The sequence below is a fragment of the Canis lupus genome, chromosome 12 (genome assembly GCF_048164855.1).
Source record: "Canis lupus baileyi chromosome 12, mCanLup2.hap1, whole genome shotgun sequence".
In the NCBI taxonomy this organism is placed as follows: Eukaryota; Metazoa; Chordata; class Mammalia; order Carnivora; family Canidae; genus Canis; species Canis lupus.
The window spans coordinates 18388878-18406131 of record NC_132849.1 but is presented as its reverse complement, the minus strand read 5'-3'; the positions used below and the strand labels follow the sequence as shown (position 1 = coordinate 18406131).

Sequence of the window (17254 nt, the reverse complement as noted above, 5' to 3'; positions counted from 1 at the left end):
TCCAAATAACACAAGCTTAAGCAAGTAGGAGTCTACTCTCCTATATAAAGTCTTCTGAGAACAGTTTTTAGTTCTGATTCAGTGGCTTTGTAATTTTCCCAGCATCTCAAGCTTCTGCTGCTTTTGTAATCGACCACCTTTAATGTATGTGTTGGTTCTTGGCCTCAAGAAGAAGGTTGCAAGAAGTCATCTGCAACTCCAGCATCACAGTACGGATGAGGGCAGGAAGAAGAAGGTGGTGCAGAGACTTTCTACCTGAGTATGTCCTAGTCAGAAGACTTTCCCTAATTCTCATAGGCCAAAATGGCACCACATGGACAGTATATATACACACACACACATATATATATATATATATGTATATATATGGCATATAAATGTGCATATATATATATATATATATATATATATATATATATGCCATTGCAGAAAAAAAGAGATAAGGGTGTAGAACAGCTAAAATTATACAACAGTGTCTGCTACAAGTCTCTGTGTTTCTTATTTTCTTTTAGATACACATGTAAAAGCCACCAAATACTTCGTTGTTCCTTAATTCTACCAGGAAAAATCCTACACTATTTTCTATTGAACCATTCCTGAATCTGAGAAATAGCTTTCAGCGAACTAGTATTAAATATATTTCATACTCAAAACGCAGCTGTTATTAAATCGATAATGCATATCTGAACTGAGAGAACATGTTTACAGGAATCACAGTATATTAATTGAGTCAGATGATCCCTTTATGTAATACGTGTCCATCTTCCTAAAATGAGATTGGCAACATAGTAACATGGTAAATTTCATTTAATACTGTAAATATTTCATGATTGTTAAGGTAACCACATGGTGAATCCTAATATAGATAATGATCACAAACAACAGTTGTCAAGTAGTCCCACTGAGAATCACCTGCTTATTGTCAAATGGGTGTCTGTTTAGTTTTTGATAATTCCTATTTAAAAAGTATACAAAGAAATAAGTGCATACTATCTGAGAATACAACTTTCTTGTGGCCCCTATATCACTGTTTTGATTGGCTTTTTGTCTAAAAACTTGGTCATTATGAAAGCAAATGAATTTTAAAATATTTTATAGCCTGAACTTTTCTTATCTTGATGAGATAATTTATGGAGTCAATGAGAAGATGATTAGAAATGATCCCCAGATCATTTCCTTTCCAATCTTGGGTAAGATTTGGAAGGACACAATATAAGCACAAGGATCAAATTAAGAAATACTGTTTGTTTAATAATGGATGGCTTAGAGTCTAAAAAAAGGGTTGGGAACTTAAGGTCGACTTAGACACTTCTGCTCCATTCTAACTATATCATTATCTTGCATGTGTAGATTTATTAAAACATTCCTGAATTATACAGCAACTTTTTTCTACTAACAGAAATGAGTGGTCTTTACCATTTTAACATTATAGTAGAATTAAATGAACTACTTAAAACCTTTTGACTGTAATGGTTTGATAGTATAAAGAGTGCAGTATTTACAATCAGAGGATTTCAATATGAGTCTTTATTTAGTTTTATGTATAACCTTGAGTAAATCATGACCTGCTGGAGCCTCAATTTACTCATCTACATTTGGGCATAAGAAAAAATTTTAAGACATGCTTTTTAATTTGCAGCAAAAGAACCTATAGGAATAAGATTTAAAAATAAATAAAACTTAGAATTTTCCACCCCTCATTTCACTTAATTTCCAAGTGTATCCTATGTTTGCCAATCTAGTTAAACACTGGCTTTCATAACTTATCCTGGTGTTTGGTTTATACTTGATTTTTTTTCATCTCAGACTTTCACACTCTCCTTTTACAATTCTGGATTTTACCCAGGTCCATCCTGTCTCTACAGATCTACTCTTGATTCCCTCACATTGCAGCACCTGGAATAGTTCACATCACATCACTCAGCCTGGTTTCCTCCACTGGTCACAAATTTCTCCATCATCCTATGTCACCTATAAGGTACGAAGGTTTTTGGAAAATTATAAAGAATTATGCAAACTTACCTCTTTATTGCCATCCTTAAAATGAAGGCAATGGCTCAAATTCTTCTCTCCTTTCCATTTAGTTTAAACCCAAAGAAAGAGCCTGATTGCTTGAACATAAAATCTCTGCATGGTTAAGAAATAGTTTCCATTTGCATCACTGGGATTTTCAGAGTGAAATTATATAAATGTTAGACATATTCTGAGAATTCATATTATGTTGATGATTTTGCTACTCAGTAGGGTTTCTTATTTCTTTGTATTCAATGCAAGAAGACTTTGAATGAATCAACGGAGGCTGATAGCTGACTTTCTTTCCAAATTCAAATAACTAGAGAAATAAAGGAAATATGGCAAATGGCAGATAACAATATTCATGAACATATAGTGCCCTATGACCTAGGATTGATGACATAGGAAAATAGAATCTCATTGGACACAATCTTTTTTTTTTAGGTTTTTTATTTATTTATTCATGAGAGACACACACAGAGAGAGAGAGAGAGACAGGCAGAGACATAGGCAAAGGGAGAAGCAGGCTCCATGCAGGGAGCCCAAGGTGGGACTTGATCCCAGGACTCCGGGATCACACCCTGGGCTGAAGGCAGATGCTTAACCGCTGAGCCACCCAGGCATCCCTGGACACAATCTTTTTGTTAGCAAATATACTTTAAAGTTTTTTTGGTTTGTTTTTTTGATAATTGCTCTTCTATCAAGGAGGCAATAAGCCAACTTCAAGGCAGATTAATTTCAGTTTCCCAAATATTGATCAAGGTAAGGAAACAAACTCTTCAAATACCCAATTTTTATAGTTACCCTCTGCTCAATGTTTATGACAAAACTCACATTATATATTTCATTAGTATACACAGAACCCTAGACTCTTTCTTAATACACATTTTAAAATTATGCTTAGAGTATATTTCCAAATAGTGCTAATATTAAATTTCTATATTTAAGGCAGGTTTGGATTTGCAAGGCCCAACTGGCTCTGCCTTGGCAGAATGTATGGAGTAGGAGTAATGTCCCGAGGTGAATGGAGATTTCTGTTGATGGTGCTTAGTTACTGTTCCCAGCTGTGAATTTTTGTTAGGGATAACTGAAAGATAACTTCCTGTCTATGTTTTACTACGATCTGAATTTCTCTTCTAAGGCAGAGACTAATTTTCATAGCCATATCTCTGTGTTTCCCACACATAATCGGCATATGTTCCCTAATTCAAGGTCAATACATGTTGACTACTGAGTGAATGAATACTATCACTTTTTTCACATAACGAGATAAATAACAATTATTTTTATTTACTGACTATGAACATTTTTATAGCATTTACTGTGGTGGCAAGCACTTGTAGTTGAGCAAAACAGTATCTGATAACTACATTAATCATCTCATTGTAATTTTGCCCCAAAGAAATTAAAGTCCAGTGTTAAAAAACAGGCCTCCTGGGTTAATTGTGTGGATAAGAATATTTAAATATCAGTGTGTAACCATAAGAGACTTGATTCTTTGATTTTTATGAACATGTTAAAAATTCATAAGAAATAAAATGTAATATAAAAATATAGTGATAGGGCAGCCCGGGTGGCTCAGCGGTTTAGGACAGCCTTTGGCCCAGGAGATCCTGGGGACCGCTGATCCAGGAGAACCGCTGATCCTGGAGCCCCAGATCGAGTCCCACGTCAGGCTCCCTGCATGGAGCCTGCTTCTCTCTCTACCCCTCTCTCTCTCTCTCTCTCATGAATAAATAAAATCTTTAAAAAAATAAAATAAAATGTTAAAAAAAATATAGTGATAGTTCCTCCATTGCCCTTAATCCTTTAAAAGTACTTTCTACCCAATCACTATTTCTGGCATTCCTTGAAATCTAAGTTTAAACACTTGGAATCTTTCCTCACGGTCATCATTTAGTGGCTATGCTCACTTCAGGGGGCATTATTCTCAAACTTAAAGCACTTGGGTAAAAGTCTCACCACATCCCAATTAGTTACTGGCTTAAAAAGTGCCAGTACTTTTAAAAATAATAAAAAAAGAACTTCTCACTTTTTTCCATGTCTAGAAGTTTTCAAGGACATTTTGAACGTACAAATATAGTTAAATTTTTTTGATGTCTTAAAATCATGACATGATTCAGTAGAACAATTGATGAGGTGGGGAATGGAAGCTTTGTTTTATTTTTTATCTTTTTCCTTTTTTTAAAATTTTTATTTATTTATGATAGTCACACAGAGAGAGAGAGAGAGAGGCAGAGACATAGGCAGAGGGAGAAGCAGGCTCCATGCACCAGGAGCCCGACGTGGGATTCGATCCCGGGTCTCCAGGATCGCGCCCTGGGCCAAAGGCAGGCGCCAAACTGCTGCACCACCCAGGGATCCCAATTTTTTATCTTTTTTCCTAAGGTTAATTTATTTTAGAGAGAGAGCATGAGCAGGGGGATGGGGAGAGAGAGAGAGAGAGAGAATCTCAAGCAGACTCCCTACTGAGCACAGAGCCTGACATGGGGCTCCATCTCACCACCCTGAGATCATGACCTGAGCCAAAATCAACAATCAGTGCTCAACCAACTGAGCCACCCAGAGGATCCAGAAGTTTTGACCGTAGACACACCTAATTGTAAGGAATATTAAAATAATAATAGCAAGAGCTTTGTATTGAGAGACTTTCTGAAGAGTATTTTCTATTAACTATTTAATTTTTTTAAGATTTTATTTATTTATTCATGAGAGACACAGAGAGAAAGAGAGAGGCAGAGACACAGGCAGAGGGAGAAGCAGGCTCCATGCAGGGAGCCTGACGTGAGACTTGATCCCGGGACTCCAGGATCACACCCTGGGCCGAAGACAGGCGCTAAACCTCTGAGCCACCCAGGGATCCCCACTCTAACTATTTAATTTTTATCACTATTATCATCCTCATTTATGGATGATTATATTGGGGCCAGAAAGTTTTAGCCTTCTGATGATCACAATTTTAATGAAGAGCAGAGCTTTGATTTAAATCCAAGAAGCTTGTTTCCACACCTGTAGCTTTAACCCTTATGATATTAATAAATGCAGTAGAAATAAGATGCTAGTAGGGACATATTCTAGAGACTCGCTTCATATTTCCCTTAGATTGCAGGTAATCTTGCTAACATTTTCTGTGGTTCAAACTAGTATCTCATCCTGTTTTACCTTCTGCTTGGAGTTTTCTGCTTACTCATATTTTCTTCTCTCCTATATGTTCAATTTTTGCTTGGCTCATCACAAAACCAGAAACACTTGACAACTTTTCTTAAGGAATCCTTTAAACATCAGTTCTCAAACTTAACTTACCCTTTTTATCAGTAGTCCTGGCTTATAAGAGATGAGGTTTAGAATATGAATGGTCTTGCTCATAATTTGGAGCCGAGTAATAAGTCAAGGATTGCCGAGTGGCCTCTTGGCTTTACTGCCTGGAGACAGTATCATGTGATATAAAATATGGCTACCTTGATTTAGTATTTGGTACAAGGGCATAGTAGGTACTATAAGACATGTTTCAATGCCTTATAATATCACCATCATCAATTCTAAACACTCTACTAAAATAGGAAGCAAAGAAAAGTTTCCTGGGAATGTTATTAAACCCCAAAGAGATCCTAAACATCATCTACTGCAACACAGTTCTTCCTCTATTAAGAGGTTGGAAACTAAGATGGGTATATGTCCAAAATAGTGAAGTAGCAGGCCAGATACAATGATATATTTACAGTCTAAATTTACAATACTTTCTTTCAAGGAGCTTAAAGTCAATGTGAGGAAGTAAAATCCACACTCATGAACAATATCATGAGAGATATTTCTTCACTATTAGAACTTCTCCTGTCTTATATAAACCTACACACAACATAATCTCTGAATAAAAAGTTTATTCTGCTTCTTATGTATGCTTCCTATACAATGACTCGTGTAATTTTCATTTACTCCTTTATGAATAAAACTGGTGGAATAGAAATAATACATCCAGATACTTTCCAGCACTGATCCTATTTCCAGCATTAGCCAAGACATTAAGCTCCTTCTCCCCCATCCAGCAAGCTGATTCTGATGAGTTGGTCTTCTGACTACATGCAGACTACATACATGTAGTCTCTTCTTGTTCTTCTAAGAAGTTAATTTCATCTTTCTTTTTTTCATAAAGAAAATAGAGGACATGAGGAGGGTTTTTTCTCAGTCTCCTCTCCTCCCCCAACCTATGCTCTCCAGTCAATGATCAACTTCCTGTTCACCTTCACCTTCCTCTTTTCTTTCTCAATGGAGGAACTATCCTGTCATCTGCCCAATGCAAATCTCCCCACTTACTATTTAGGATCTGTTTATTTCTTCTTCTTTTTTTTTTTTTTATTTGTTCTTCTTAAGGCAATTATTCTAAAACTTGCATCCTCTCTTCAATATTCTTCCTCTACTTATTGGCTTTTTTTTCTCCAGCATATAAATATCCTCAATTCTATCACCTTAAAAAGAAAACCATAAGAGCCACACTTATGTCTCCCTTTAACCTTGATTCTATATATTTTCTTCCCCTCGTAAGACTTCTCTACTTCCTGTTGTCTAATGACTTCCACTGGGTATAGGATAAACTTGGACCACATTTATATGCATTCATCTATCCAGTCAGATGCTATTTATTGAGTTTCTGATGCTTACTGTCCCTTGGAGGTAAAGTAGTCAGTAGGAGAGATGTGGTCCCTAGCCTTATAAGACCTGACACCAGAGAAGGACTTACAGTATGTCATGACATAGGCCCTACCTGTCTTCTAAACTCACATCTATGTGCCTGAAAATGTCTCTATCTCCCTATCTATCATCTATCCATCTATCACCATCTATTGCTTATTCCCTAGTTGAAATCTGTGCTTCAAACACAAACAACCTCTCACAAATCCATGAATATACCTTAGAATCCCTTGCTAATCCCTTTGCTGTAGTTCCTTTTATGCTTCCTATTTTTCCTCTGTATTTTTCAAAACTTCACCTTTCGAGCCTGGATTGTATACTCATCTTGTGTACTCCCACATCCCTCTTTCTCTCTCTGAGTTATCACACAGCTCCCACTATGTTGTACTTACCGTTACTTTGTCTATCTCCCCCCACTAGTATATGAGCATATTGACCTCATGTAATTCAAGCACCTTCTTTCTGCGCTCAGAAACTAAAATCTAAATTGCCTCTAAGAAAGTGAGATTTGTCTTTCCTAGACTTCAACAATCTCCAAGTAGAGGTGAAGTTAAATTAATATTAGTTCTAGAACTCCACTCATTCTTGCCCACACCTGCTTATGCAGGAGTTCAGTGATCTGAATGCACTCTCCAAGCATTTCTAGGAGACTTCAATGGACGACTGATACGTGGTCATATGTACATGTGATAATACTGGGACTTACTATTAATTAGGTGAGCAATTGATGAGTAAGTACTTAGTGGGAGGCCAGGCATCCTCACTGACCACTGAGCTCCTAGTATCTGTATCTCTTTTCTGACCACTGAGAATCACTATGAGTGTCCACATGATGCAAAAACCTTAATACCATATTGTATGTGGAAGAAAGAACAAAACCCCTCTTCTCCACCATGTATCATTTTTTAATTGTCTAAAGACATAAGGATTTCAGGCTGTCTCAAGATGTCAAATAACAGGCTACATGAAAATTGTTTCTGTAGTTTCCACTTTATCTGTCTTCTCAAACCTCAGACCCGGTTCATGCTGCAAGGTAAGGAAGAGGATCTACACTGTTCTGCATCACCCCATCATAGTTGCAGCCACCAGATGTCAGCATCTAAAGCCCTCACCCTTTACCTTCTACAAAAATAAATAAGTTTCCATGCAAAGCATATGCTTGAAGATTTGTTTACCAGTTCACCAGAAACTCCCAGACAAGCTTAAGTTTCATTTTCTTTTCGTATGTGTGTGTTTCATTTTCTGCCAAAGGGAGTACCCCTTTTAGGCATGACCTCTGTAAATATGAATTGATTGAATAAGTAACAGAGCTACTGAAGGAATGATTAAGTACACCGTGCTATCTTATCAGTTTTATTTTTATTCTTTATCTCATCCATTGCTTAGAATTCAAGTCTTAACCTAGAGGTTGTATGAGTGAGTGAGCATTTGGATTGCAGAAAATAAATGTGAAAGCAGAACATTGAAAAAAATATATATATATGTATTCATGTTATATAAGAAAAAATGACTACAACCATTACCATTCATCATCACCAACATAACTGAGCAATAAAATCCTCTAACTTAAGCCAAGCATGTGCCTTGATTCTTTTTTTTCCCATTTCTAAATTTCAAACAGCTAAATGATTCTGAAGGAAATGCCTTAGCCAAGCATTACTTTTCTGTAGTAGAAAAGAAAGGACATTGCCTTCAGAGTCAATCATGCTGAACCAGCCTGGTAGAGGAGGGAATCTGTTTGTAGGCCAAAGGGGAGAAGAGTTTGGGAAGGCTCATAAAAGAAAGAAAACTCTGAGAGGGCTAATGGTTGCCATCAGAATATAATTTGTGTGAGAAGAGCCAGATAACATATTAACCTTCCCCATAGACTCATAAGCCATGGGTTTGACCATATGGAAGCTCACATTCACACTGAGTGAATGTAAATAAAGGTTTTCAACTCCAGTGCTATCAAAGCCATTTATGTTTCTGGCTCAGCAAGCTTTTCAATTCTTTCCTAGACGTAGTTAGCATAAAAGGGCATCCCACTGTTTTCACTACATTTGGATGAAAAAAAAATTATAACCTAATCCTTATTTGTTTTCTTCTAATAGGTTTTTGAAAGGGAAAACACATTTCCTATTCTTTAGATTGCTCTTTCATACTGAAATATAATGAAGAATCACCAACTGACAACTATTATACAAAGAAGAATGAAATGTCACATTTTCCTCATTTCAACATTATCAATATTCCAAAAGAAATAAACCTTTACAGTGTGTTCTATCTGTGAGGACCTAGGAATCCAATAACAGTTTGTGACAGTTATTGCATTTATGACTTGGGCATTGAGAGGCGGCCTTAGATATTTTGGAAATCAACAGGCTGCCAGTTCAAGTGTGAATGACTGCAGCGGGTTAATACCCTACCCGCCTTCTGAAATTTTAGTTTCATAGTTAGAATAAGCCAATACTTGCAATCTTTCAAAGTTAGCTTGTAATAAAATGTTTCACGTGTGTACTCTAAAAAAATTAGCTTGTAATAAAATGTTTCACGTGTGTACTCTAAATAAAATGTTTCACGTGTTTCACGTGTGTACTCTATGCAGGAAATTGTGATGACCACCAGGCAGGTAAGTTTATGGGTGTTTGTGCTTAATTTGATAAAACATTAAGGCTCATATATTATTCCCAAGAGAAGATCTTAGCTAAAGATCCCAAACATGTAAAAAGAAAATTGACAGGTGGATACGAAAAAAGAGTATAATATTTAGGTGTTTTGTAAAAAGGGGGTATTTGTCAGTGTCGTTATAAATGCCAGGGGGCATGGAATCAAGATTTCCATTTTGGATTTGCTAATATTGAGTTGAGATTGATAAGTATCCAAGGGGAAATATCAAGTCGTAGCTCACAGGGTAAGTTTCCACTGAGAGTGAGAACTGTCCACATACATGCACACACATTCACACATCTACCACACCAATACACACATGCACATAACATAATTAGCATATGGATGCCTTTTAATGGCATAGAAATAGGTGAGATCAGATAATGATGTATGTGGGTAGACCAAAAATTCTGTCTGAGCCTGGGCCACATCAACATTCAGAGAACTAGTGGAGAAGGCAGAGACTAATGAATTCTATAGGAACCAAGAAAGAGACTAGTGAGTTATATAGGGACCAAGAAAGTTAGTTACTACTCATATACAACATAACTGTTTCATATTGAATGATTAGCTTAGCCAACCTTATTATTTATATGTTTTGAGGTTTCCCCCCTAATTAAATGATTCAATTAACCAAAGAAATCATCATTTAAACATGGGTTTCTTCATACCTAATCCAAAGTTTTTCCCTTTCCATGGACGCTGGGTCTAATTAGTATAAAAAATTAAAATTTTAATGTAAATATAATTTGAGTTTATATCTTCTCTTGATATTATTATTCAAAATGTGTTTTGATACAAATATATTCTGCTATTATTGAAGGGTTCTTTTGGTTAATGCTGTGATAAGCAAGCAAAGGGAAAATTTCTAGAACTTCTTTTATTCATTTAAAGTCAAAAGAATTGTAGAGTATGTCTGCACATGAATTGGAGTTTGTATAAAAGTTTGAAACCTTTTAATATAAAATGCACACCAACCAATTTTAAATAGAAGGACCATATTTATTATAAGGAGAGTCATAATTCAATGGTAAGAAACATTATTTCCCTAAAGAATTAGAAGCAGGAAAGGAAGAAAATCCATATATATGGCATGAATGATCAAGAATGCAATATATTTCATTAGGGAAAAAAAGAAACAGGAAGTTAGATCTTCTCAAAGTTTTCTTAGGGCTTACTTATTTTATATCTCCAGAATTCATGTTTGTTTCTAAATCACTTAACAATTATTTGATTAGCTACTAAATAAATAAAGAGAAAAAGATATTGATTCGACACATTGCTTCTTATGAATTTAGTTATTGTGGCACCATAAAGATACCTCAGGGCCTTTAATAAGGGCTTTGCCAAAAATGGTTCAATAATAAATCTTTTTTCATTTCTGTCTATTGTTTTCTGCTGGTAGAATGCTTCCACAATTAGTTCCTAACATTCACTTCATGGCAATCTTTTGATTGTCAGTGAAAGTATATTTGTCTTCTTTTAATTTTGCCCTCAATTTAATTGAGATTCAGTGATGTTAAATAAAATGCCTAGATTCATAAGTAATATTAGAGGTAAAAAGGATATGGCAGGGACATGTTATCTTCTACAGCATTGTTAGTCCTTTCTTGAAACCACCTCCTTCTATTCCCAGATTTTCCTGAAAAATCACAGCAGATTAGATTACAAAAAAAAAAAAAAAAAAAAAAACAAAAAAAAAACAACAACGAACTTTTAAATTCCCATTAGTTTATGTCCCTAAATCCCTGGTGAGCAAGACAGGCTGAATCCTCCTTCCCTAAACTAGGCACTAAGTAGCAAAGCAGTCTGTTTGTCACCATGTGCATGGCAGAGGGGTCCTACTTAGGAAATCACTATGAGGAAGAGGGACTTGGTTAGCATAAATAAATTATGAGTTCCCCTAACCTGTTACCTATTATTTTTTTCACAAATGGGTCTGGCATTGTGCTGAAACCTGCTCTTAGATAGGGTCCACGGTGCACATCTCTACCTATCTCCACCTTCAATGATGTCATGTGTCATGCTGGTAGCTTATAACCTGCCTTGATGTATTTACATCACAGTAATCTTCCAATGCTACCAGTTGGGATCTTTTATTTGTTTTGCTCTTTATCAGCATAACATTGCACATGGTGGCTCTTAGTATTTGTAAATAGCCATTCTCCAAAGTTCCACTTAAGTTCTCAATTTTAAATGCCTGGAAATGTGGAAAATACAGAAATATACAATGTAAAAAATATTTTAAAGCACGTGGCAAGATGATTACTGTGCATAACTATTTTTGCCTGCCTTTCGTGACTTCCTCAGATTAAGAAAAAAAGGGGTGTAATGGTTTAAAATGGTTGAAAGGATGTTAATTTTTAGAAATTTATAATACATTTTTATATATTCTCCAGAAATATTTTTGGGAAATTAGATTTCTACTATTAGTATATCAGAATATTTATTTAACTTCATTCTCTAAAATAAAACCACATATCTTATCAAATCCTAATATAATTTACTGAAAAATCTATCCTCTATACTCATTTGAAATTCTACTTTTATTAGAAACTGAGTATAGGTATATACCAGGATCATTCTTGAGACTTTTTCTTCATCTCTTCATATACCTATGTGTATTACAACAGTAATCCCACCTTGTTTTATTTATTTCAAGTTCATAGACATAGTGAGGGTTTAGTTATTACTGTAAAATACACCATATGCTACAACACTAATGCAATCACTTGGTATTTTCAAACTTTCTAGGGTTTTCAAGATAAATGTTATTAGCTCAAAAGCCCTCTTTTAAAAAAGAAATTTTAGGTGTCACAATCCCAAAACGTGTTAAAACTCTGTTAAATCATTGTTGATGCTTTGGTATGTAAGAATAAAAAGTGCATATATTAGAGTAAATGTACTAATAATCATGATTCAGCATTTTAAAATGTGCATTTATCTGAACGGATGGCATAATTTTTTTTCTAAGGAACTGGAAATTATTTTCCTTATGTGCTGTGTTCTTAATAGGGTTACTTTTTTTTTTCTTCCCCAAAAAGAGACGGAGAGTAGTACATTTCCTTCCATCTTGAAGATGTGAAAAATGACAAGCAATGCCAGCTGCATTTTTTTCTGAATGTGTTTCATTGATTCTTAAGAAAAGCTGAAAAGTAACTTTTCATCACATTTATCCTATGACACATAATTTCAACTGTAAGAATTAGTAACAGAATGAATGACAAATGATGGGGAAGGATTGACAGATGCTGGTAATTTTATGTGCTACCCTGGTTATTCTGTTCTGTCCATATTTCTATATTTCATTTTGTCATCCTTTATACGTTAAACTTACTCATCCATCTTGTAGAAAGATGGAAAATTGCATAAATGGGTTATTCGGTTGTATTAGTACTGATAGAATAGAAATGAGTATTACCATCAAAAGTATATAGTACAGCTCATCAAGAGAGTTGTGGTCTGCAGGATCCCTTGTCTCACAGGAAAGACAGAATTTTCTTGAGCAGAGCGTTCCAAATACCGATGAAGAGTTCTTTCCTTCTGAAAACTTTAGACATTGGAAAAAGTAAATAGCATGTCTACCTTCAGGAGAGTATGCATGTGAAACATGATACATATTTTCTGTATAATGCCCTATAGAGCTAAAATGCCTAAGTTTTTTCCATTGGAGAATATTTTAAAAATTAACAAAAACTCAGCAATTTAATCAGAAACAGGAAAAATTAGCACTCCCTATTATTAAAAAACCTAACACAATGAAGAAAATTGTAGCAAGATGTGGGACACTTTGTGTTTAGTACTTTTAAGACATTTAATCATTTAATCTATGATTTTAAGATTATAAAAATCACACCTTAATTCAATACCACTGATCTTTGTCAGCTGTCGGTTTCTTTTCAACTCTTTCTATGCAGTATCTCAACAGATATGTTTCTTATCCATCTCAGAAGGTCAAACCAGATTTCATTGTTTTAGTATCATAGAAAACATTTGCATTTTGTTCTGATCAAAACAATACGCACTTGTCAAACATTGATAGAATAAAATTATTTACACAATATGCTAGCCCTCCTTTGAAAGAGAATGCAGGAAAAGGAAACAGTTAACACTAGCAAACCTTTTCATTATATTTATTCCAGGATTTCATATAGCAAATGTTTTTCATGAGAGGTGACATGGCATATCAGACTCAAAGCTTGCCATCAGGGATTCCAAATGCCATGAGGTTAGGGACATCAGCAGTCTTATTTATGGATGTGCCTAGACTACCATATGGCACACAGAAGGAGGTTAAAAAAAAGCGTTCAGTGAATGAATGAATTACCTATAATACATACAAGGCAGAGAGTGACAGGTGACTTTAAAGTGCTACTAATTAGGAGCTTGCATATGTCAAGAAGAGGAAGAGACTTTGTCTCTGCTGAGAGGTTCACAGTGGGTGTCAGCACACTGAGCCATCCCATTACTCTCTCTAATCTCCTCACCCTCCTCAGTCTTCTGACATCTAATGGGATGAGCAGATTTGACCAGGATTTTCAAGAAAGTACTATGGGGTCCCTCCTTCTCACTAAGACAAACTCTTCTGGGGAAACATCAGTTGAGAACGGTTGAGCTTTTACTGGAGAGGCTGACTTCTGGGAAGATGCTGGAATAACAACCCATTTCTGAGCTGCATTTAAAATGGAGGCCATAAAAGAAGAATGATAGTTGCCCCCACAATAAAGGCTTCTGTTCCCCTGCAACTCAATGAAACAGCATGATTTGTGGGATGAAATATAACACTATCACTATGATCATCAGTCCTCACTTTATAGACAAGTAAATAGCTGTTAAAAAGTTTCCACTACCATTTAAATCTTATTGATTTTTTTGTCTCTTTTATCCATGTATTTCCGGGGGGGGGGGGGCTGTTATTTTCTGTTCTTTTCTTGTGTGTTAATGGAACTTTGAAAAAAATCCACAGCTGAGTAATGGAATATATTTGTAAATATATTTGAATACAGTTAATACAGTTAAATTCTGGCCCTATGTTCTCAACTCCAAGTTGATTCCTTATTCCCTCTCTACTAGTTAGGGTTGTACCAGTATTTCTCAAACAAGGGGTCACACTGATAATTATTTCTTCCTTGAGATTAGAACTCTTAGGCAAACCTGAGACTAGAGCGTGGCTACCGTTTTCTCTGACAGACGCCTCTAATTCCAGTTACCTGTCTGACTCTCTCCTAGTTCTCTGATGCAGTGATTGGCCGTTGCAATGGCATTCAACTGATAACCCTTATGATTATAGTACCTGTTAATCATCAGCTTGTCTCTTACCAATGCCAGTCACCAAACTCAGAGATCAGTGGTTGTCACGCTTCAGCATGCATTAAGAATTGCCTGGGAGCTTATCGGAGATGCATAGTCCAGGGCTCCAACAGAGACATTCTGATTTGAATAGGCTGGGCTGACAATGCACAGTTTTAAGAAACACACAGGCTATGTAGACACAGATATCCTCAGAACAGACTGAGAACGTTGCTATAGAGAGTCTGTTTTATCTGTCCAGGAAGACTGTTCCCCACATACTTCTGTTCTCTCCTGTAGCATTAGCCCCACCTCAAAGAGATGCTCTTGTCTTCATCTTAAGAATCTTAGAATGTTTGAACCACCAAATTACCTACCCGCCCTCACTTGCTGCTTTGTACTTTTCCTGTTCTGTAAGCCCTAGAGGTACTTTGAGTAGAGGCATTGGTTCTCAGAGCAAATAAATCAATGATCTTGAGACTTAAGTGGGCCTCATTTACATCTCAATGGGAGCTCCATACTCCTCTTGTCTCAGTCATTCCCTGGAACTGTGTAATTAATTGTAACTCAACTTCTCAACCTCTATCCCTGACATTTTGGCATAATAAGCAAAATATATCATTAAATGCCTTCTGATGAAATCAGCATATCCAGTTATAAAATAGAAATCTAATTACATTGCTACAGCTCTAGGCTGTGAGGTTTGGCTTTATATAACTTTTGGCAGAACATATGTGAAGATGGTGTGAAATCGCTTTAGGGTATTTTCCTTTTATGAGAAACTACAGGTTTCATAATGCAAACCAATTATTTTTAGGAGTTATCGAGCTAAGGATATTAGTCTGTAATATTTATAATATTTATATGATATGCCATGAATATTGCTAAATTCATATAACGTTTCATGAATCAATAGCACACTTGTAGAGTAAGGGCCCAAACCAATATGCTTATCATTTTTATAGGAAAGAAACCAACAAGGGGGGATTTGGGAATTTGCAATGGAATGAAAGTTATTTTCCCATTATTTACAATACTGTTAGTCGTTAGGAGTCCCAGGAGGAGAAAAGACTTTCAGAATTGAACAATGTGAAATAAATACATCGCTTGTTGGTGAACTAAATGGGCAGCATGATGTATTTGCTGAATGTGTGCATTGATGTCTCAGAGATTTTAAATATTCTATCACTTTTACCCTGCACACTTATTCACAATTATGAACTGATGAGTCTCAATTTTTGGAGCCATTTTAGATGTCATTGAAGGAAGATTGCACTGTGTATCAGGAGATTAAATTTTGAAGGCTTCTTTGATATTCCAGTTAGGTAATCATGAGCACATCACTTAACTCCGTGAGTTTCATTTTCAATCCCCTCTCTTTTAAAGAGAACCAAAAGCTGTTCCTTAAACATGTCTCTATGTTCTAAGTAATCAGATTCCTATCAACTTTATAAACTAAAATAAATAAAAGCAAATCCTTGTATTTATTATATAGATGAGAAGAAAGTCCTTTGGGAGCACAATCAGGGCAGCGGTCTCTTTATTTTGCAATTAGCTAAGGCTAAACACCTGTAAGGTAATTGACAGAGCCCTTGGCACTGACAGGACGAGTGAGGTTTTGATTTAAAATAGTGACAACAAAATTCTTGAATTACAAGATATAGATATAAACTACAATATATAGATATAAATTACAATATATAGATATAAATTGCAATATATATATAAATTTATATATATATATATATATATAACTGAAATGGATGAATAGGGGATTGTGGAGCCAAAGCCTCTGAACTCTGAAAGCCTGCCTAGAAGCCTGGACTGAGAAATGGGTAGTTCAACACCCATTTTATGGTGAGGATGAGGGTGAGGATCTTTACCTGGTAGTGTGGATTTACCAGGCACAGTGTGCACATCATTTATATTTTCCTCTTTCCCCTGCACCATACATAATATCCCTCTCCTCTTCTCATCTCAAGAGAGAAGAATGAGCTAAGACAAAATGGGCTAAGGATTAAAAGACTATTGTGGAAGACGAGGCTGGCTGTGAAAAGGTAATTACTTCTGAAACTTTAATCTGGAGGTATACATATCAAGTGAGAGAAGATGATGATGATAGATAGATAGATAGATAGATAGATAGATAGATAGATAGATCGACAGACACATAGAAGGGAGTAGAGAGAATGCACATGAAAGACAAAGATTGATTAATTTGGTTTTATGTATTTTGCCAATTTGATTTATGTACTTTATCTACTTTTATAATTACATTTTACCAATCCTATGTATGTTTAGATTTAGATTTATTTCAAGACTTGATTTTCCTTTTAAAAAGTGTTCCCAGGATGTTTGAATTTATACTTATTTGATTGCCATTAGTGAATTAAACAGTTTTTATATGTCATGTGAGCTGCATCGCTTTCTTATGTAAGGTTTGCAGAAATGAATGCCTGAATGTGCACCAAAATATTAGTGACAGATGAATGGGTTAACTGACATTTGACTTTCTTCATTTTGCTTATTTGCATCTTTCATCTTTTAATCATCCCTTATTGCCTTTTTAAGCAAATAAATAAATGATGATGATGTGTCAGTCCTCAGTCAACATTCA

General features: G+C 35.5%; 1 protein-coding gene across 3 annotated transcripts in view; it reads left to right on the top strand.

Moving 5' to 3' along the window:
• Positions 1-17254, top strand: part of LRRTM4 (leucine rich repeat transmembrane neuronal 4) — a 708453-nt gene that overhangs the window by 497650 nt on the left and 193549 nt on the right. Inside the window, exon 4 of one of the 3 annotated variants that reach the window (XM_072769984.1) lies at positions 1847-1978. The exons of the other annotated variants lie outside the window; for them this stretch is intronic. Within the exon in view, the coding sequence (XP_072626085.1) occupies positions 1847-1978 (132 nt within the window). The remainder of the gene's footprint in view (positions 1-1846; positions 1979-17254) is intronic. 3 annotated transcript variants of the gene reach the window in all.